The sequence below is a fragment of the Rhipicephalus microplus genome, chromosome 2, assembly GCF_043290135.1.
Source record: "Rhipicephalus microplus isolate Deutch F79 chromosome 2, USDA_Rmic, whole genome shotgun sequence".
Taxonomy (NCBI): domain Eukaryota; kingdom Metazoa; phylum Arthropoda; class Arachnida; order Ixodida; family Ixodidae; genus Rhipicephalus; species Rhipicephalus microplus.
This window is the reverse complement of record NC_134701.1, coordinates 300,735,213-300,757,121: the sequence shown is the minus strand read 5'-3', so window position 1 is coordinate 300,757,121 and position 21,909 is coordinate 300,735,213. Positions and strand designations below refer to the sequence as shown.

General features: G+C 53.5%; 2 protein-coding genes across 6 annotated transcripts in view; one reads left to right on the top strand and one right to left on the bottom strand.

Moving 5' to 3' along the window:
* Positions 1 to 21,909, top strand: part of tweek (transmembrane protein KIAA1109 homolog tweek) — a 1,194,469-nt gene that overhangs the window by 7,688 nt on the left and 1,164,872 nt on the right. The window lies entirely within an intron of this gene.
* On the bottom strand, positions 16,532 to 17,822 carry LOC142784446 (uncharacterized). The gene has a single exon (XM_075882817.1). The coding sequence runs from the start codon at positions 17,820 to 17,822 to the stop codon at positions 16,818 to 16,820; it is 1,005 nt and encodes a 334-aa protein (XP_075738932.1). The 3' UTR covers positions 16,532 to 16,817.

Genomic DNA, 21,909 nt, shown 5'->3' with positions numbered 1-21,909 from the left:
AGAGAAGCGTGGCACCGGCCCGTGAGAGACCCCCCCCTCAGGGCCCAGAGCCATGCTCCCGCAAGGGGCAAGGGCTGCAGAAGATAGTGCCTCTTTTCTTTCCTTCAACCACACATTCATTCAACCCAGCGACAGCTTTCCTTTTCTTCCTCTCTCTGTTCGCGCGCGGCGTCGGAAGGAAAAGGGTTTTTACGTGGCAGGCATAGAAAAGGGAGAAGCGTGACACTGGCACATCGCAGATCGGCATTTGAGAGAGAGAGAGAAAACATTCGACTGCAGCCTTTTCTTTCCTTTTCATTTCCTTCGCACGCAGCGTTGAGGTATCGAAGGTGCTGCCGCGGGATTGGGCGGGGTGCTGAAAGCATTTTCGGAGCGCGGTATGTTCGAATTAACCTTCGCAAGTGCTTGCAGGTTCGAATTACCGGGAGTTTTCGCCAATTGGAATACACATAGCTTTGACGGGACCTCATCGCAAGTTCGAATTAAGCGTGTTCGAATGAGTGAGATTCGACTGTGCTTTTATTGAAATAACAATGCTCATACTTACTTAGCATGATTTAGGGGATTTAGGTAGGGGGAGCCTTCTTTTCTATATTGCTCCAAATTTCTTCTTTCTTGATAAAAAATGAATGTTTTGTTCCTCATAACCTGCTCCATATTTAGATATGAGTGCTTCAAAAATAAGGTTTTTCTGCTCTGAAAATTGTCCAAATTATATTTTGGCTGTTGCACCTCTGCTAAAGAGTTTTGCTCAAGAATGACTTTCGGCATGGATGTTGCTCACAGGTGTGGAGATCACCTTGGGCTCAAGCTTAGTTTGGGTGGTCACCTCACATCTTCTAGCTGGCTGTTGCACTCACAGGCTCGCCCTGGGAAAGGTGCCAAGTCTTAATAAACAAGCCTATTTGGCTCCAGTGGCACCTAAACAAGTTGGAGCTCATTGAAGTTTGGCCCTGCCACTTTGAAATGTAGCCGGATGGTGACTGTTGCCGCGAGACACAAAATTTAGATATAAGAACTGACTGACAATAATGCCAAGAAAGTATAGGGGATGTTATAATTAAATTTAATGTAATAGTAAAGAAAGAAAAGTGGAAAAAGAGATAACTTGTGGTGGACACGGACCGAATGAGCAACCTTCAATAACGCGTCCGATGCTCTACCAACTGCCAAGAAAGTATAGGGGATGTTATTATAATTAATTTTAATGTAATGGTAAAAAAAAAAAAGTGGAAAAAGAGATAACTTGTAGTGGACACGGACCGAACGTGCAACCTTCAATAACGCGTCCGATGCTCTACCAACTGGGCTGTCATAGCAGCTATCCCCCTGTTCACTTTATGGAGTATGTCATCATCATCATCATGCTGCTGCTAATTTATACCTGCAAACTTCATAATCTCATCTGCCGACCTTTCTGTCTCCTTCTCCTGCTCGCCTTCTCTTGGAATCCAGTTTGTGATCCTTGATGACCTGCAGTTATCTTGCCTCCGCACTATGGGCCCTGCCCATGACCATTTCTTCTTCTTGATTTTCATTACGAAGTTCTCAGAACTCGTTTGTTCTCTGATATACTCTGCTCTCCTTGTCCATTAGGGTTACTGCTATTATCATTTTTTTATCCATTGCTTGCTGTGCTGTCCTCACCTTAAGTTGGACCCTCTTTGTAATCCTACAGGTTCCTGCTCCATAGGTAAGTACTGGTAAGATGCAGCTGTTAGATACCTTCTTCTTGAGGGATAGTGGCAATCTACCATTCTAAAATTTGAAAGTGCTTTCGGAATGTGTTTCACTCTATTGTTATTCTTCTAGTTACATCAATCTCGTAGTTCATCTCCGCGGCTACTACCTGTTCTAAGTAGACATTATCTTTTACAACTTCAAGTGCACTGCTACCTATCCCAAAGCGCTGTTCTCTTCTGAGGTTGCTGTACATTACTTATGTTTTCTGTAGATTAATTTTAAGAGCTACCTTTCTGCTCTCCTTGTCTAATTCAGTAATAATCAATTGTAATTTGTCTCCTCAATTACTCAGCCATGCAATGTAATCGGCGAAGCGCAGGTTATCAAGATACTCTTTATTAACTCGTATCCCTGACTCTTCCCATTCAAGGCCTCTTAAAACCTCCTGTAAGCACATGGTGAATAGCATTGGGGAGACTGTATCCCCTTGTCTTGCACCCTTTTTATTGGTATTCTGTCACTTTTTTTTTATGGAGCACAATGGTAGCAATTGATTTGCTGTAGATTTCTTCCAGGATGTTTATGTATGCTTCTTCGACGCCCTGATTTTGCTGTGTCTGCATGACTGCCGACATCTTTACTGAATCAAGTGCCCTCTCGTAATTTATTGTGGACTCTCGATGTGGCGAGCGAGCGCACCACGCCATGCTCTTGGAGTGAAAGGACACAGTAGACGCAGTCGGTACAAACTATGGTGACCCCACTATAACTGCAGCGGACGATCACCGCGGGTTCACGCTTAGCGAGCCACAGGGCCGCTACTCCGTTTACTCGCGTGTAGCGCACCGCTCCGCGCGCGCTCAACTAATAAGGCGTTTAGCGCGGCACGGCAAATAGACAGTGTTCTAATGCAAAAGTACACAACACTTTATTGCCTCTGGCGGCACCCCGAACAACAGTACAAGGTCCGCTCCCGGGACGCGGGTAGCAAAGGCACCCGCACGCGGACGTTCACAATAAGGGGAAAACCGCGAGCACGTCGCAGCTGGCAATGGCGAGCTTTGACACGCCGGTCTGGAAAAGGTTCCTCGCGGCTATGCTGCGCACTCTCACGATGGCCAATAGGCCTGGTCGCGAGTGTTAGGGCAAACCTCGTACGCATAGGCCTACGGCAAGTGCGGCTCGTTGTGGTACGACCACTTCAAGCACTAGGCACCGCTGTGGGCTTAGCGTACGCTACCGAAGCTAGCACTCAAGTAAACAAGCCTGCCGAGGTGCCCAAGGCCACTCCGGGAAGGTTACAGTCCGGCAATTCCCAAAGAGGACGCAGACGAAGGAAAACACGTGCTTACCCGGCGCCGTCCACGGAAAAAAGAGCGCTCCTTCGGCGCGCGCGTACCGCGTGCCGTGCCCGCACGTGGCGCCATCTATCGCCTCGTGGTGTTAACAGAGCAGGAAAGCAAAAGGGTGTGGCCGTGTGGCGGAATGTCCGCGAAAATGGTCGCGGGCGCGCCTCAGATTCCCACAAAACCAAACGTGTACATACATTTATTTACCTAATTGACAACGATGATATCGTCCGCCGAAACCTTACATCAATCGTTATCAACAACGTAGGACATCTGTATACAATGTTAGCATACACTCCATGACAAATGCAATAAGACAACAAACACACAATAACATGACAAACACAATGACACACCTAAGGCGGTGTCGCCAACGCTTGACTTACCACGAGGGGCCCGGCGCACATCCTGCGGCGCCACGCGCCGAGGACCCACGCTAAAGACAACCGTTCGCGGCAACCGCCACGCGCAGAAGAGACTCGCTCAACTCTCGACCGCCACCAAGGCTTGCTTCCGCCAGGGGTCACACTCGGCGTTACCACTGTAACAAGCATCATGATGATAGTGGTCCTCAACGCGAACACAATGACATCTATCGCCTGGTAGTTGTAGCCTGAAATGCGGCTTTTGGCGAGACAAGTGCGCCACGCGGCGCAAACAACTTTACAGGGGGGTGTCAGCACCCCTACACTATGTATAGGGGTTGCGTGTATTTTGAGTATTTCTCTATCACTTGATTGATAGTATGAATTCGGTTGATTGTTGAGTTGCCAGTACGAAATCTTGCTTGATCCTTTGATTGATTGAATTTTAATGTTGTCTTAATTATGTTAGCATCTATCTTTGTGAATAGCTTGTGTGCAATGGAGAGCAAGCTGATCGGTCTGTAATTCTTCGAAAGAGACGGAGTGCCAATACGCTGCTTACCTTGCAGCGGGCGTGGATAGGGTGCTGGAACCAGCGTGTGTCGCCGAGTCCCTGGCGGATTCATATTTGCTCTTTCTGAAGTATATAGCCACTGACAACAAATCAATCAACCCATTTACAGTGGTTATGCGCAAAAGTCTGAGAGCCGCACTGTTGGATCCTCTCACGATGAACCGATGGCAGGTCAACAGAGTGGCTCGAAAGTTTTTTTCAAGACTGAGCCGCATTGTGACCTGACCTGGCATGAAGCGTGACATTTTCCGCTGTTGTCGTTCTTGCCGCGTCTGTCAAATGGTAAAATCAAGGGGTGGCTAACCACCTGGTCTTATAAAACCGATTGTCAGTGAGCGCCCATGGCAAGTGGCTACCTGCGATCTAGTAGGGCCATCTTGAAGTAAGTAGGGGTTCATTCACCTGATGGTAGCCATTAATCACTTTTCGAAGTGAGTGGAATGGTTCCCTCTTCGGGAGGTGACAGCGTCAGTGGTGTTTGAGAAGCTGCTGGAAGTGTTTTGCCGGTTCGGCTTCCCGGAAAGGCTCATCACAGACAATGCTTCGTATTTCACCTCTCCGGTGTTCGATGTCATGTGCTGTTCCCTCAGAATCGATCACTGCACTACTTCACTGTACCATCCCCAGTCCATACCTGCCAAGTCTCTCGGATTGGCTGGGAGACTCCCGGATTTTGTACGGTTGTCCTGAAAATCTTCCGAAAATTGAAATTTCTGTGCATGATCTGGCCGCATTGACAAAAAAGCAGCTCAATCTGCTCCAGGCTTTTCGAACCTACCCCATTTTATTATAAATGAGTTTAAGAGGCGTTCGTGTAAACGTACAGTATATTCTCAGTGATGCGAAACCGCGGCAGATATGAATTCTTGAAATTCTCCTGCCAAATTCTACTGTGTTCATTGAGCCACGATTCGAATGTTCCGAACGCATTTCCTAATCGCGGCGGATGATACGAACTTTAGTACGAAAACCGTCGAACGAAGGCCGAGAGCAGCGAACTCGAAGCTTCGAAAGCACGCATGCGACCGGCGCACGCACTGTTTTCTACAGTGCGTGCGGTTGTCGTTGCCACAACTGCTGAGGACGAAGCCGTGGTCGCTCTTGACACGATCGTGTATGGCGATGACGTAACTGACAGAACCCCGAAAGTGTGCGCTCAACCAGTCAAAGCAATGCTGCTTTTTGCAAACTCTGCGGACAAACCTGCGGCAGATGCTACCGTGGATGGCATAAAATGACTTAGTTTTGAAGGCGCGCGCACAGCCAAGCGCTTAGAGATTGCAAAATGAACTACCGTTTGCAGCAACCACCGCGCACAAAACCGCGGTCGCGGCGACGCGATAGCGATCTACGAGCTCCGAGGGCGCGCAGCGGTAGGTGAAAGGCAGTAAATATGTAAAAATAAAAATAAAGTTAGTTTCACTGCAAGGGCGAAGCAATCAATGTGAGAGCAACAACTTGGAATGTAACGCTGAGAACGGCAAGCGGATCGAAATGTGCAGCGCGCTGCTCACACACGAATGACGCATGGAAACGATACTCGCAGGACGAGAGCGAACTAACAATGTTTATCGCTCAACACGTAACACGCTGTTTAAACAAAAACGATGCACGATACGTAATCACAGGTACAGATGCGTACAAACTAATAAGTGTCCCAGTTGTTATACCTCGCTGTGTATGAAAAGCGCGCTGTTTTCGCAAAAGAGGCGTGTGCAGAGACCAAAGTGACCTTTGTGGGCCGGCAACAAATGCTTTCGTTTCAGTGAAAGCCGAAGGTACACGATTCCCCCACGAAAGGGTAAGCGCGCGCACACAGGCATCATCCATCCATGGGGAAAGTATACGTGAGGGATAAGCACGCGTCGGCGCACCGCGACGAGCTTGGCGGTGAGCGCGGGCGACTTTTTTCTGTGAGTGTTCCTATTTATAGATACGTATACAGTTACAGTTATGTATACAGTTATAGATACATATACAGATACGTATAAATATGCAATGAAAGACAGCGGTGGCGGTGACGGCAAAAAAACAGCCTGGACTGTCCATATAATTGCTACCGCAATAAAAAGGGGCCAGATGCGTTTTGGCGTTCCTGTCAAAAGAATCTAATAGTGAACAAAGCTTTGACCCATGCTTTTGCGACAGCCAATGCGCCATGGTGCTCGATCTCCCTCTTTTGAAGGATCGGATGGCCGAGAATAATCCAGAACTCCCGCATCATCATATTCATAAGGAATAATACTGCAATCATACACACAGCCGCTCAACAGCATCATCATATTCATAAGGAATAATACTGCAATCATACACACAGCCGCTCAACACCAAAATGGAAGCGCTGACAGTCGATGTCGGTGCATCACTAGGGACTAAAGCGCCTAAGGATGTTCGCGCGATTTGGTGCCTAGATCGCGCACGGTTGTCAAAAAAGCATCTAGCGCACGGCCACTCGTATTAGTTTGCGCCATGACTCGTTGTGGCGCTGTAGTAACCAGCTGGAACGGTGCGGTAATGTAAAAAGCGCGGCCAGGCCCGAGACCTGTTGCATGGAGGTGACGACGATGACTTAATTGTAGACCAGTGCAGGTCCACAGTAAGTTTAAGGCAGTCACATCCTGGATTGGGGCGTCACAAAATGGCACAAAGCGTCATACGGGCCTCGGTACTTTTGCGCCTAAAGGGTGGTCACGGAGGGGGTAAGCGCAACCCCCTCACGAAACCTCCGCAACACAACCTCCTCTCAGCGGGTTAAGCTACCAGGTAGATCTGATCCACACAGAGGTATAAAAGCTCGCGTAATACGTCGAAGGCTTTCCTTTTCCCGCAGCATCTGTCCTTGAGCGTCCTCAGAAAAATGCGGTAGCGGGTGTGGTTTAACTTGTGGGTGGGTTGCCAAATCAGCTTTGACAAGGTCCGGCAAAGGGGGCTGTGGAACCCACTGAACACGTATTTGCAAAGATGTGGAGGCAGCAAGAAGGTTTATACTATCAGAGAGTGACGTAGAGCGATACACTCATTGTATATTGTGGATAGCTTGCTCCGAGTTCGTACGAATTATGGGCTTAGAGCATCTGCCAGGTTGTAGAAGAGGTGGCAGTGCTGCCAGTCCATCACGTATGGTGGCCAGCTCAGTAAGGTGAGACGGTGGTGCAGGATCTGCAAAGTATGTGCATGTCTGGCCAGCCTCTGTTATTAATGGACATAAAAGGGCGGTATGAATGGTGGTGCCGCTCACACTGGCATCAGTATATGCAACGACAGTAGTGGCAGTACGCAGCAGGTGGGGAACTTGGGCGTTCTTCTGGCGTGGAACAGAGTTGTAAAGGCGACCGAGGGGTTTGTTTTCAGTGAGTTGCATTTTGTTCGACAGGGCAATAGTGGTTGTCTCTCAAGGTGTGTGGTGGACTTCTTTGCCCATGTACCACGCCAATGCAGCAACTGAACAGAACGTTGATGGCTTGAGGCTGTGCGCACAGTGATGCTAGTGTACCAATTCATTAATATTGTTTAATTGGGACTCCTGTTGCATTACTGTCAGTGGAGTGATGCATAGCAGTTCAGTTATGGTGCGTATGGCTTCGTGGTTGATTGCCTCTAGACGTGCCTACTCTGCCAGTGTGAGGTGATGAAAATGAGCGTGCCATACGAGCCTTGGCTGCAAAATCAAACTGACAAAGAGGCAAGCCATGTTGGAGTTAGCACCACTGAATTTCTTAACAATTCTTCGTATGAGATGTATTGTTTCTGATTCATGCTGCTTGGCACTCTTGACCCAAAGACCTGCATATCCGGTGGCAATTTCCAGGTCAAGCACGCGGAGATTTGAAGCTTCATGTAGTGGCTACTGATCCAAAATTAACTGCAGAGGCTGGAATCTTAGTTTACGACGTCCATACTTATTCGCAACCTACATGAACTTTGTCTTTTCTTTGGAGATTTCGAAACCAGTCTGCGTGCACTAGTTGTGGGTTATGTTGAGTGCCTTTTGCAAAGCTTGTTCTTGACAGCTGATTTCAGGGTGCACTGTCCAAAGAGTGATGTCATCTGCATACATAATGCATTTTGTGTGGTGCGTTACCGCCAACTTCCATGCCTGTGGGAGGAGGGCCACGTTAAAAACAAACTGGTGCGAGCACAGATTCTTGCGGGACACCTCTATTGGAAACGACTGGCTGGCCAGCTCGATGAATGGAGAAGCTGCGATCTTGGAGAAAGGCTTTCATTAACATGCACACTCTACTGGGGAATTTGAGCCAGTGGAGAATTTCCGCAAGAACAGCATGTGTTGGCCTCGTTGACGACACGTTATATAAATAGAAATTCCGATGTGCCATCGTCACTGCTCAAGTCAGTGAAGTGGGAGAGATAAGTACCTTTCCGGACAGTGCCTCAAATTTCACCACTGTTGCAGCAAGTTTAGCATCAAATCTTAAAATTGAGCTATGGACCAAACCACTTTTGCTCGTCATTCGTGAAAACTTCGTTATGCCTGAAGAATTTGCCTTCTTGACAATTACGCTTAGACCACTATGTCCAATCGTCAAAGCAGTCATCCTTGAACGGAACGCCCTTACCCTTATTCTAGGCAAAGATTAGTTTTACGCAGCTCAAGCCAAACTTCACCCCAGACCTCCCAAATTACTTGTGATCTGCCAGCTATCTACCAATGTTGTTTTGCAGTGCAAAGAACCAATCTCGTACGTGAAGCTTGTGGTGTACACATATCCCGAAGGAGTACGGCCACCAGCGTGGGTCCGGTTTTAGCGAGCCGCAGGGCACACATTAACCGTCGCCGTGGCGAGAACACGATACTGCTTAAAGTCGCAACACTTTATTGTGGCAACACAAAACGCAGTACAGCCCAGCAAAGGCGCGACGGGAAAGCAAATAGGCTTATCCACGCCACGGGCACAAAAGTACTACACAGGGTGCCACGAGCACGTCTCCACGGTAAAGGTGATCCACAGAGACACCGGGACCAAGGCCCGGTTGCTCGAGCGAGGGCAAAGGTGCTCGCGTTGGCTTCGGAGGTAGACGGGTCGGCGTAGCTAGGCCACGCACTAGGACACCGTACCGCCCTTCGGCCGTGCGTACACAGTGGGGCTACAAAAGGTGAGCGTTCGCCTCGGGCGCGAGGTGCCGTCAGCGAAGTCCGAGGAGCCCCGAGCGATGGGAGTCGACGGACGGAAAAGATTGCGTGGCTCACCGTTTGCAGTCCCGCAGAGTAACTGTCTGCCCGCTCCCGACGCGGCGCGCGAAAACCCCTCGGGAGACTCCGCGCGCGGCTCCACAGTCAACATCCGCTACCGGGGGAGGGGGTTAAACGTCACTCCGCTCCCCCAGCGCGGCAGGCAGCAAAGGAGGGGAGGCATGTCGGGACATGATAACGGCAGAAAAGGCGGCAAAGCCTGCGCAAAGGCAGCGGGCTAGCCTCAATTCCCACAAGCTGACCCCTGCTAACGTGCCCCCTAAGTTACCTAAAGATTGCAACAAAAAAAGTCTTCAACATATCACCCAATGCCTTGGAAGTTCTGTTCCAAGTTTCACTTTTATAACAATCGTCAGACTACCTCAAAGTCTTAGAAGAGTCGCACAAAGTTGGGCTCTTCCAACTGCAAGAAACGGTGAAGAAGCAAGTGGCAAAAAGACGGGCAGATGCACAGTGCCAAGTATAACTCCAAGCACACACACCGAACCTCCGGACAAAAAAAATGATGATTTCAAGTGGTATCACAGCCATGTTGTCTGGACAGAGTAGCAAACAGGACCAGCTCTCTCACGAGACAAAACCTCCACCCGGTCCTGTCACGACTCCTACTGCAGACTCTGAAATGAGTCTCCTTCCGAGGACCATGTCCCAGCTCATGACCCCGCTGACCTTGTAGAGGCACAAACCTTCATGCGGATAAGAAGCCTCAGCCCAGCCTTCAAGTCAACCACTCCAGCATCATCGCACATAACCTTAACATCTGTAGGACTATGACGTATCGACACAAGATTAGTTTTTGTCACGATCAGCCCCGAAGACCAAGGACGAGAGGAAGGGCCGAGGCGCCGCTGTCTAACAAGGATGACACCATTTTATGGCGGAGTAACAACTACAGACTCTCATTACCTTGCCTGCCGAAGTTGGAAAGGTAATGAAAATAGGCCAGGCAAGGCGCCACACGCTCATTACACTCCCTCACCTCCAGTTATTGTATACAAAATAAAAATTACAAGTCACAGCCAGTTTGACGGTGGTTTAGGTAGACGAAAAGCGGTCTGGGGCCCTTTGTCATCGATTGCTCCACCTGGGCCCCGCCGCGGTGGTCTAGTGGCTAAGGTACTCGGCTGCTGACCCGCAGGTCGCAAGTTCGAATCCCGGCTGCGGCGGCTGCATTTCCGATGGAGGCGGAAATGGTGTAGGCCCGTGTGCTCAGATTTGGATGCACGTTAAAGAACCCCAGGTGGTCGAAATTTCCGGAGTCCTCCACTACGGCGTCTTTCATAATCATATGGTGGTTTTGGCACGTTAAACCCCACATATCAATCGATTGCTCGACCTGGGTACAGGTGTTGAGGGACTAGGTGTGGTAGCACTAGGTGCTGTTTGAGCCACTTTCACTACTTCCGAGATTCTGTTGTGGTTGGCAGAGATGGCAGTGAACTTGCCGGTGGCCCAACTAGTGGCGCACAAATGGAGGCGCCTGTTCCTTGCGAAACGGTTGTCTCACACTGGCCGCAACTGGTGCTGCTGTGGATGCATGCCCGGTCCCGCGGTTAGCCCTCGCATGGTAAGCATCTTGGTGCAGTGTAGTTCCATCCTGCATTTGTATGAGCTGAGAGGACGAGCTTGCAGGCGAGACCACTTGTCTGTCCAGCAGACCAAGGTGGGCCAGAATGGAAATTCCTGGTGATTACGGGCATTCCAGGTTTGGGCAATGTCCCATGACGGCGCCGTTTGTCCACAGCCAGTTTCTATTTCAGCTGTTTGAGAAGCGCCGTGACCAGAGGTAGGGTGCAGAATGTCCAACAAATGTCTTTACCATCCGTCCCAGCAAAAGCTCACAGGGGGCACGGCCGGTGACATTATGAGGGGTAGTCTGATACTGAAAAAGTATGCGGGCGACTTGCGTACGGAAATTCCTCACCTGGCTCTTCTTAAGTTTGTCCTTAATCGTCTGCATCCCCTGTTCAGCTGCACCGTTTGTCAGCCAGGCCAGGTACTCTGCGCTGGCAAAAGCGGGCCTATTATTGGAGACTATGATGTTTGGCAGCTCCTGGGCTGCAAATATATGCCGCAGTGCTGCAATGGTCACACCTGCTAACGGAGTGGTGACAGGTATAACCTCGACCCACTATGAGAATGCGTTGACCATCACCAGGAAGAACGGACCATTGAAGGGCGAGACCTGGACTTCTGTGGAAATGTCCATTGGGTAATCTCCACATGATGCGAAGCTCGTTGATGTTCGTGGCAGACTTGGCAGCTCCGCACCATGTGAGCGATGTCCTGGTCCAGTCCAGGTTATGGTGACTCCGCTTCTAACTGCAGCGGACGATCACCGCGGGTTCACGCTTAGCGAGCCACAGGGCCGCTACTCCGTTCACTCGCGTGTAGCGCACCGCTCCGCGCGCGCTCAACTGATAAGGCGTTTAGCGCGGCGCGGCAAACAGACAGTGTTCTAATGTAAAAGTACACAACACTTTATTGCCTCTGGCGGCACCCCGAACAACAGTACAACGTCCGCTCCCGGGACGCGGGTAGCAAAGGCACCCGCACGCGGACGTTCACAATAAGGGGAAAACCGCGAGCACGTCGCAGCTGGCAATGGCGAGCTTTGACACGCCGGTCGGGAAAAGGTCCCTCGCGGCTATGCTGCGCACTCTCACGATGGCCACTGGGCCTGGTCGCGAGTGTTAGGGCAAACCTCGTACGCGTAGGCCTAACGCAAGTGCGGCTCGTTGTGGTACGACCACTTCAAGCACTAGGCACCGCTGTGGGCTTAGCGTACGCTACCGAAGCTAGCACTCAAGTAAACACGCCTGCCGAGGTGCCCAAGGCCACCCCAGGCAGGCTGCAGTCCGGCGATTCCCAAAGGGGACGCGGACGAAGGAAAACACGTGCTTACCCGGCGCCGACCAACGGAGAGAGAGCGCTCCCTCGGCGTGCGCAGTGGCGCGCGCCGTGCCCGCGCGTGGCGCCATCTATCGCCACGGGGTGTTAACAGAGCAGGAAAGCAAAAGGGTGTGGCCGTGTGGCGGAATGCCCGCGAAATGGTCGCGGGCGCGCCTCAGATCCCCACATCCTCCTCTCCTTAATTCACCCTATATACCGGTCTGCAAAGGCAGCCGGTCGTTGCCCATACATGCAAAGGCGTCATGCAATGGGCAACAGCTAGCCTCAGCCTCACTCTGCAACTGCTGCTGAAGAAAAAAAACAACACAAGAATCCACTTGACAAATACAATGGCTCCGCGGAAGAGGGGTAACAAGAGTTCATGATGCTCACGAAAGAGCGCGTCCACGGCTCGGAGGGGCAGCGTCACGTAATGTCTGACTTGGGTGATTGCGTGGATGCGAGAGTTCAAGGGGAGGGTTCTGGTTGAGGCCTTCATGCGAGGAACGGGCTCACCTTCGTCTCGTCGAAGTTGACGACAGCCCTGCGAGTCCGACGAACGCCGCCTCGGTGGAGGTTCGGATGGACCTCGCTGCGACAGCCGGCCCTTCTGCTGGAATAATGGTCGCCAAATCCATTGGCTGCGAGGCGTCCTGCGGCGTTGGTCGAGTCGTGCACAGCGTCTGCGACAGCTGGCCTCGTGCAGGTCTCCGAACACCTCCTAAGTTGTCGCCACACGCACACACACACGCACACACACCTCCGATGGTCGGGTCTCTCCAAACGCGCACCGCAAGGGAAGCGCAGAGTGTCATTTGTCCCTCTCCCCACGCTAAAGCACCAATTCACAATCCCCTCCTTCAGCGAGAAGAAAAAAAAAAAGAAAACACGGAAAGAAACATCCAGTAAACAACAGCACTCACATGACAATCAGCAGCAGTAACTGGGCGGAACTGACTTCTTTGCAAGCACTGGCTGTAAAGAAGTTAGCTAACTGAGACTAGAAAGTAAAAATGAGGGCCTTCGGTTGCGGGAATAAGCCCGCCGTCCGGCGCGAAATCACTAAGGTGACCGCTTCCTCAGATTATACCGGTGTGTGGTCCGAATGCGGTCCGCCGCGCCGGGTGTGCGCCGTTGCTTGCGCGAAGAGCCACTGGGCGCTGGCGCAGGCTCGTCAGACCTTGACGCAAAGGCTTTCAGGTCTGCGATATGGGCACGGCTGAGTTTCCCCGAAAGCGGGTCTTTCAGCAAGTACGCGAGTGGAGTCCAAGCTTTTTCCACTCGGTACGGACCAAGCCACTTTGGAGCGAGCGAAGTTGAGAAACCCTTGCTCGCGTCGCTAAGAGCGTGGTTGCGCTTCAGGACGAGGTCACCCACCTTAAATGAAAGGCGGCGACGTTTTCGGTCGTACTGGGCTTTTTGCTCGGCCCTGGCCGATGCCAAACTTTGCCTCGCTCTACTGAGAGCTCGACAAAGCCTGTCCCGAAGTGTGGAAGCGTAAGCAGAACAGTCTGCCGGTTCTTCCTCGTCTCCGAGCTGGCATTGCATGACACTGGTCACCGGATTTGCCAACTCCCTTCCGAAATTAAGGAAGGCGGGAGAGAAACCAGTAGAGCGACTCTCGGAGGTTCGGATTGCAAACGCGAGTTCACTCAAATGGTCTGCCCAGTCCCTTTGACTTTCGGCAAAGGCCGCCAACATCGGTTTGAGCGAACGATTGGTTCGCTCCGTCAAATTGGACTGGGGATGGTAGGGCGAAGTGGTGCAGTGATCTATTCCTAGGGAACGGCACGTATCACCAAACACCCGAGCGGTGAAATACGACGCATTGTCCGTGATCAATCTTTTCGGAAAGCCGAACCGACAAAACACTTCCTGTAGCCTCTCTAGCACCGCTCGCGCTGTCACTTTCCGCAGCGGAAACAGCTCCACCCATTTGGAAAAATGATCAACAACTACCATCAGATGTATGAACCCCTGCTTACTCCTGGGGAACGGCCCCATTAGATCGCAGGTGGCTACTTGCCACGGACGCTCACTGACAATCGGTTTCATCAAGCCGGGCGGCTTGCCACCCGTTGGTTTCACCGTTTGACAGACGTGGCAGGAACGGCAATAGCGGAAAATGTCACGCTTCATGCCAAGCCAAGTCACAACCTTGCTCAGTTTCGCAAAAACTTTAGAGCCACTGAGGTGACCGGCGATGGGCTCGTCGTGAGAGGCTCGCAACAGTGCGCCTCTCAGACTTTTGGGCACAACCACCTTAAACGGGTCCACCGACTCCTCATCGGTGGCTATGTATTTCAGCAGGAGTCCATCATGGTCCAGCAAGTATGTATCCGCGGGGGACCCAGCGACACACGCCGGTTCCCGTCCCCCTGCGCCCGCCGCACTACCAGCAGCGTCTCGGCGCTCCGTCTCCCTGAGACCGTCGCTCAACTCGCGACAAAACGGATCATCTTGCTGGGCCTTCAGTAACTCTTGTCTGCTGAAAGCGATTCCCATTCTCCCAAAGGGGAGCTTGGTATCGTTCCCACTCAGGACTGCAGCCATCGCCTCCGCTCGCATTGGCGTTATGGGTTCGCTTCCCTTTCGCTCCCCCTCTCGCCCGCTTCGCGGTGCGCTGCTTGCCTGGCCCGTGGAAAGGGTTTGCTCGTCGCCGCACTCATCCTTTTCTCCACTCGGCGGCTCCGCCGCCGTTTCGCCCGCGCCGCTTGCTTGCGCAAAGGCACCGCTAGCGGTTGTCGCACCGGGATCCAGGCTCCTGGTCGACACTGGGGCACGAGATAGCGCGTCAGCTACCACGTTAGTGCTCCCCTTCCGATACTGCACTGAAAAGTCATAATGCTGTATTAGGAGAGCCCAGCGCGCTAGCCTGCCTGCAGGCTCACGGAGCCGCATCAGCCAGCTAAGCGCGCTGTGATCTGTTTGCACCACAAATTTCGTCCCATCAAGGTAGACATCAAACTTCCGCAGTGCAAACACGATGGCGAGACACTCTCTCTCGGTCACGGAATAATTCCTTTCCGCGGGTATCAACGAGCGGCTGGCAAAGGCCAGCGGCTGCAACACACCATCGTATTCCTGTAGGAGAACTGCTCCTAATCCCAGATCGCTTGCGTCAGTCTGGACAACAAACGGTCTGGTCAGGTCGGGGAGCTTGAGCTGCGCTGTCTCCGCAATGGCGCTAGACAGACGGCAAAACGCCTCTTGCTGCTCAGGTCCCCATCGCCACTCAGCTGACTTACCCAAGAGCTTGGTCAAGGGCGCCTGCACTCGGGCACAGGACGGAATGAACGACCGGTAAAAATTGGCCATTCCGAGAAAGCGGCGCAGGCCGCGTACGTCCTTGGGCGCGGGGAAATCGAGGATTGCTCGAAGTTTCTCCCGATCTGGCTCAATGGAGCCTTCGCCCAGCGTGAAGCCAAGTAACTGAACTCGGGTTTGCGCTAGTTGGGCCTTTGCGGGATTTAACGTCATCCCGGCGGCTCTCACCCTCTCGAGCACATCGGCAATGTGGGCCAAATGCTCTTCGAAGGTTCGTGAATAAATCACGATGTCGTCGAGGTAGCACATGCAGTAAGACCACTTTGCTTCCCCGAGGACGTGGTCCACGAGTCTCTGAAAAGTCGCAGGAGCATTGCAAAGACCAAAGGGCATACGAGTGAACTCAAATAACCCTCTGTGGGACGTGAACGCGGTCTTGCACCGGTCACGCTCATCCATCCGGACCTGTAGGTAACCTTTGGAGGCATCTAATGTGGTAAAATACCGCGCAGTGCCGAGGTTCCCTACGATGGAGCTAATCGTGGGGAGCGGATAGGCATCCTTACGAGTCACTCCGTTGAGACGGCGATAGTCTACGCACAGGCGATGACTGCCATCTTTCTTAGGCACCAACACAATTGGAGACGCCCAGGCGCTGGACGAACGGCGAACAATGCCAGATGAGAGCATCTCGTCCAGCAAGCCGTCAATTACCTGCCTCTTGGCCTGGCTGACGGGCCTGGGGTTACACTTCAAAGGAAGCGCGTCGCCAGTTTCGATCGAATGGCTCACCAAATCGGTACAGCCGGGTTGATCGGTGAAGAGCTCATCGTATTCGCGCAACAGTGCCGACAAACGAGCCTTCTGTGTATCATCCAATTGAGTCGCACAGGCGATCAAAGGATGCGGAGCCTCTTCGTGTCGTGCCGCTCGATCCCGATGGGGATTTTGAGCCGACGAGTGCATAGCGCAGGGGCCTGCCCCCGAAGTTTGCACGTGACACGGCTTCGACGCTTCAACTGCACAGGCAACATAAAGCGCCGGAGGGCTGATGAACGGCTTTAGCTCGGAAAAAGGTCCGTCGCGATAGCCTCCATTCGCAATGTCCACTACGATAGCGGTTTTTAGGAGAAAGTCCCGACCGAGAATCACAGGAACACTGAGCCCGGGAAGATGAACAAAACGCGCGCGTCTCATTCGGCCTCCCCATCTGACAGTCAACCTCGCGGCGCCCGCCGACTGGGCCACGCCTTTCGCGAGGGTGAATGTCGTTCGGCTGTCCCGCAAGCGCACCGAGCGCTTCTGCAAGTGGGACAACACCTGTTCGCCAAACAACGAAGCGCTTGCGCCCGTGTCCAGCAACGCCGAGAATTTGCGACCGACAATGGTGACCGAAATAAACGGCGCGTGCGCACCAGAAAGACTGCTTGCCCGATACGCAGAATGGAGAAGCAAGGGTTCGGCCGCTCGTGCCTTCACGAACGGCCCGCGCTCCCGTTTCCCTGCCTCACAGGAGGCACAAACGCGGAGCACTCCCTCGCTATGTGCCCTCGTTGACGGCAGCGGAAACAGCGCACTCCATCGCGGTCCCTTTCCCGCGACGGAGCAGCTTCGAGCTGCCGGGGTGGGTTCGCCGCGTGATCAAAGGAACCGCTCTGACGACCGTTACCACCGGTGATGCGCTGGGTCGGATTTCGTCCCTGCTCGCGCGCGTCGAGTTGCGATGCAGCACCGGCTGCCCGCCTCCCGTACGTGTAAGGATCTAAAGCTCGATCGCTTATCTCCCACGCGCGCCCAGCTGTAGGGGTAGCCGCAAAGGCAGCTCCGGCGGGCTGTTGCCGCTGAGAAAGGGTCATGGCCCCTCCCCACGCGCAGCGCGGTTCGAGGGCCTCGCTGGCTGGCGGTGGCGGGTGATAGGAACGCGCGGCGAGAATGTCGCCTTGGATGCGCTTTGCTTCGACGGCCAATTGCTCCAAATCACGGAAGCGACTGCCGCGCAGGTACGCCGTAAAAGTCGGGTGTGCCTGCCTAATCACCCGTTCGACGCGCTCCTCGTTCGAGGCTCTGGGCTCAGCGATAGAAAAAAGGTCTTCCATCGCGCGTACGTACTCCTGAAGCGACTCATCAGGAGCTTGTGTGCGGAGCTCGAGCTCGCGCCGCATCCTACTCTCGTAGTCAGCGGGTAAGAATTCGCGCAGGAAGGCCGCGCGGAACTCATCGAGGGTTGCTGCTCGGTGGCTGGAAAGCCGATGCCATCTGGCCGCCGTGTCAGTCAGTGCAGCCGGGACGACGCGTCCGAGCACTTCCTGGTCGTCTAGACCCATGGCTCTCTGATAACGTGCGAGGGAGTCCAGGTAATCTCTTGCACTTTGCAGATCACCATACCCGCTGTAGGTCGGAACGGCCAACAATACAGCGGGATGAGGGCGATTCGGAACGGCCGAAAGCGCTTGGACTGCCCCCGTGAGTGCCTGAATCATTTGGGCGGCATTTTGCAGCAGCGTCTGTGCGCCCGCTTCAAAGGAAGCTGTCGGTGCAGTAGCGGCGCGAGCGAGCGATGGGGAACTGTCTCCGAGCTCGATAAGCGGCGCGGTTTCAAAATGGATACCGGCCGTCGCGACTTTGGGGAGCGCCTGTTTTTCACAGCTGACTCTTGGGGCAGCTTCACGTGAAAATGCTAGGCCGCTTGCGGCTAGCGGTGCAGGCGCGTGCTCGAAATGAGCTTGGCTGCTAGGTTGCGTAGCAGCCAGCGGGCAAAATTCGGCAACGGCTGAGGCCGCGGTGCCGATCTGCGCCCCGGAAGCTCCACTGAGAGCCGTTTCGGAGCGCTGTGACATAGAACTGCCATGCATTCCATAGGGAGCAGTGGTAGTCCAATTTGCCCTTGTGCACTGTTCGGGTTGGGCTATGGCCCCGGACGCAAAACACGCCACCTCTCCAGTGGGAGCTGATACGTAGCGCCTCGTGTCATCCCGACTGGGGCTTGTGACCAGTGAGGGTGCACGACTGTGATGCTCAAGGGGGGCACTGGCCCTGTTCTCGAGCAATGCGGTATCTGCTAAAAGCGTCAGCGGACAGAACTCACGCGGAGCAGACATTACGCGGGTAAACGCGGCGAGCCTGATTCGCAAAGGCGGCTGACTCGGCTAAGACTAATCAAAGGCTTAATGAGCCTTTGATACCGCGTTGGGCGCCAGTATGGTGACTCCGCTTCTAACTGCAGCGGACGATCACCGCGGGTTCACGCTTAGCGAGCCACAGGGCCGCTACTCCGTTCACTCGCGTGTAGCGCACCGCTCCGCGCGCGCTCAACTGATAAGGCGTTTAGCGCGGCGCGGCAAACAGACAGTGTTCTAATGTAAAAGTACACAACACTTTATTGCCTCTGGCGGCACCCCGAACAACAGTACAACGTCCGCTCCCGGGACGCGGGTAGCAAAGGCACCCGCACGCGGACGTTCACAATAAGGGGAAAACCGCGAGCACGTCGCAGCTGGCAATGGCGAGCTTTGACACGCCGGTCGGGAAAAGGTCCCTCGCGGCTATGCTGCGCACTCTCACGATGGCCACTGGGCCTGGTCGCGAGTGTTAGGGCAAACCTCGTACGCGTAGGCCTAACGCAAGTGCGGCTCGTTGTGGTACGACCACTTCAAGCACTAGGCACCGCTGTGGGCTTAGCGTACGCTACCGAAGCTAGCACTCAAGTAAACACGCCTGCCGAGGTGCCCAAGGCCACCCCAGGCAGGCTGCAGTCCGGCGATTCCCAAAGGGGACGCGGACGAAGGAAAACACGTGCTTACCCGGCGCCGACCAACGGAGAGAGAGCGCTCCCTCGGCGCGCGCAGTGGCGCGCGCCGTGCCCGCGCGTGGCGCCATCTATCGCCACGGGGTGTTAACAGAGCAGGAAAGCAAAAGGGTGTGGCCGTGTGGCGGAATGCCCGCGAAATGGTCGCGGGCGCGGCTCAGATCCCCACAAGGTCATCAGACATGGGACCGGGCCACCATCTTTGTCTTTTCCACGCCAGGATGCCCCTCGGGCAGCGATTGCAGGACCCTGGACCGGACACTTTGTGGGATCACCACCCTGGAATCCCGAAGTAGGCAGCCCTGCTCCAGGCTCAGCTCAGCGGCCTTGTGGCTGTAGGGCTGCTGCACCAATTCCTCTCCTCGCGATACTCTTTCACCACCTGGAACAGGACTGAGTCCTGACTGGTCGCCCGCGACACAGCAGACCTGGAGATTACCTCTGGGTACACATGCTCCAGCATAAACACTTCAGCTGGCTCTGGAACAGCAGCAGGCACCTCTGGCAACGGCAACCGGCTCAGGGCATCAGCAGGCCTCCAGTCTTTTCCCGGACGGTACACCAACTAGTAGCTGTAGGCCGCCAGCTTCAAAACCCATCGTACCACGCCAGGTGATATCTGCATGGGGACTGCCTTTCCTGGCCTCAGTAGCCTCAGCAGTGGTTTGTGGTCCGTGACTGCCTTGAAGTTTCGGCCCCACAGGTACTCGTGAAAACGCTTGATGCCAAACATTAAGGTGAGGCCTGACGCCTGAAGCCTTGATGGCCACTCGGAGGAAGGTTCTTTTGAAAAGTTTGCCAGCCATGACCAACACACTGGCCCCCATGTCTAATTCCATGGAAATGGGGCTCCTGCACACTTCGACGGTTAGTACGTACGGCAGCACAGATGATGGGACAAGGCCTGTGTGCCACATGTCGAAAATAGGCGGGTCCTCGTTCACGATGCTGAGCCTGGCCGCAGAGGAACCTGAGTCTGCTGCCGCACTTCCCCGCCGCCACTTGCGACGCCTACCCTGACCGCGGGCTGGTGTGGAACCTAGGCTTGATCCAGGCTGCTGCTGCGATCCGCTGTTCTGCTTCATCGTTTGGCATACTCGTGCAAGGTCACAGTTTTTCCGCACGTGATGCACTGTGAATGTACGAACTGGCACTGTGAGGGGGAATGGGCATCACCGCAGCAACTGCATCTACCGCTCCTTGCCACCATCTTGCTGACTGCTGCTTCCGTTGATGCCACAGGCGCAATCTCGCAAGCGTCTTTTGTCGCTGTGTCCATCGCCAGCGCTGCTTTCACCACGTTGTCCAGTGAGGTGTCAAGAAATTCCAGGAGACGTGTCTGCATGACGGGGTTGCTAATGCCGCAGATGAAACGGTCCCATAGCAGTGAGTCCAGCTGGTCCCCGAAAGTGCAGGTACTCGCCAAACCTCGTAGCGCCACGATGAACTGCCCAAGGCTCTCCCCTTTTTGGCGGCTCCGGTTGTTGAAGCGGAAATGCCCCATTATCGTGGATGGCGCCGGACTGAAGTGCGAGCGCAGTGTAGTGAACAACTCGCTGAGCGTCTTGGTATGCGGTGTAGCAGGTTTTAGGAGGTCGTGCAGGAGGCTGAAGACTTGGGTTCCGCAACTTGCCAGGAAAATGTCCCATTGTTTCTCCTTGGCGTGTCATTAGCGTGGAAAAGGACGTGAACTTGCTCCTCATAGATGGGCCAGGCAGACCCGTCTCCCTCGAACGGGTCGAGCCTTCTGTACAGCGGCATGGCGTCAGATGAGGGGGACATTGTTTTGCCCTCTCGATGGCGTGGGTCGACTCGTTAACTTAATTTGTCGCTAGTGTCCTGATCTGCCCTGAAGACGGTTGACGAGAGAGAGAGCCGCAGCGCCGCTCTTTAACAAGCACGACACCACACGCATGGCGGAGTAACAGCTACTGTCTGCCGAGCAGCACTCGTCAGCGTATTATCCAAGCATGAACATGTTGATGTCAGTGTATTATCCAAGCATGAACATGGTTGACTGCTGAACTTGGTGAGGTAATGAAAATAGGCTAGGCAGGGCGCCAAACGCTCGTTACAGTTTTTTTTTTCTTTTCCAAGTGGAGTTGGAGTTCTAAAAGGAGGTGGGATGCCAGATTCTTTTTCTTTTTCCAAGTGGACTTGTACTTCTAGGTGGGGTTGGGTGTAAGCTCCAGCTCTAGACATAGCGGTTTTTGAGAAGAAAATCAAGCAACCTTAGAAGGCGCCAGGCAGTTCTTGACGAAGGGTGAAGAGCAATCAAACGTGCTGCTTGTATTTAGTCTACTTCTTCATGATTAGAAGCTTTTTATTCTTTTCCCCCTGTCTCGTCCGCTCACAGTGTTTTGTCTCTTGGCTTATGCATTCTACTACTGAATCATAGCCCACTGAATCATTCTACTACTGAATCATAGCCCACTGAATCATTGGTAGTCACTATACCAACGGCAGTATGACAGACACGTCAGCCATGCTGCATCTACTTTCTTGCGCAAACCAGGCTTCTCGTTTCTGGCATCGAACCACTGCACTGGGACATATCATCAGTACACGTCCTAATTGGTCTTTGGCACCCTTTTCTGATTGTACAGGCTGTGGTGACCACGCTACTCACCGTAACGGAAGATCACTGCGGGTTCAGGCATTACTGAACCACAGGGCCGCGTCTCTGACGCCTGCTCATGCGTAGCACACCGCTCCGCGTGCACTCAATTAGCAAAGCGTTTAGGCCCCGACGTGGTGGTCTA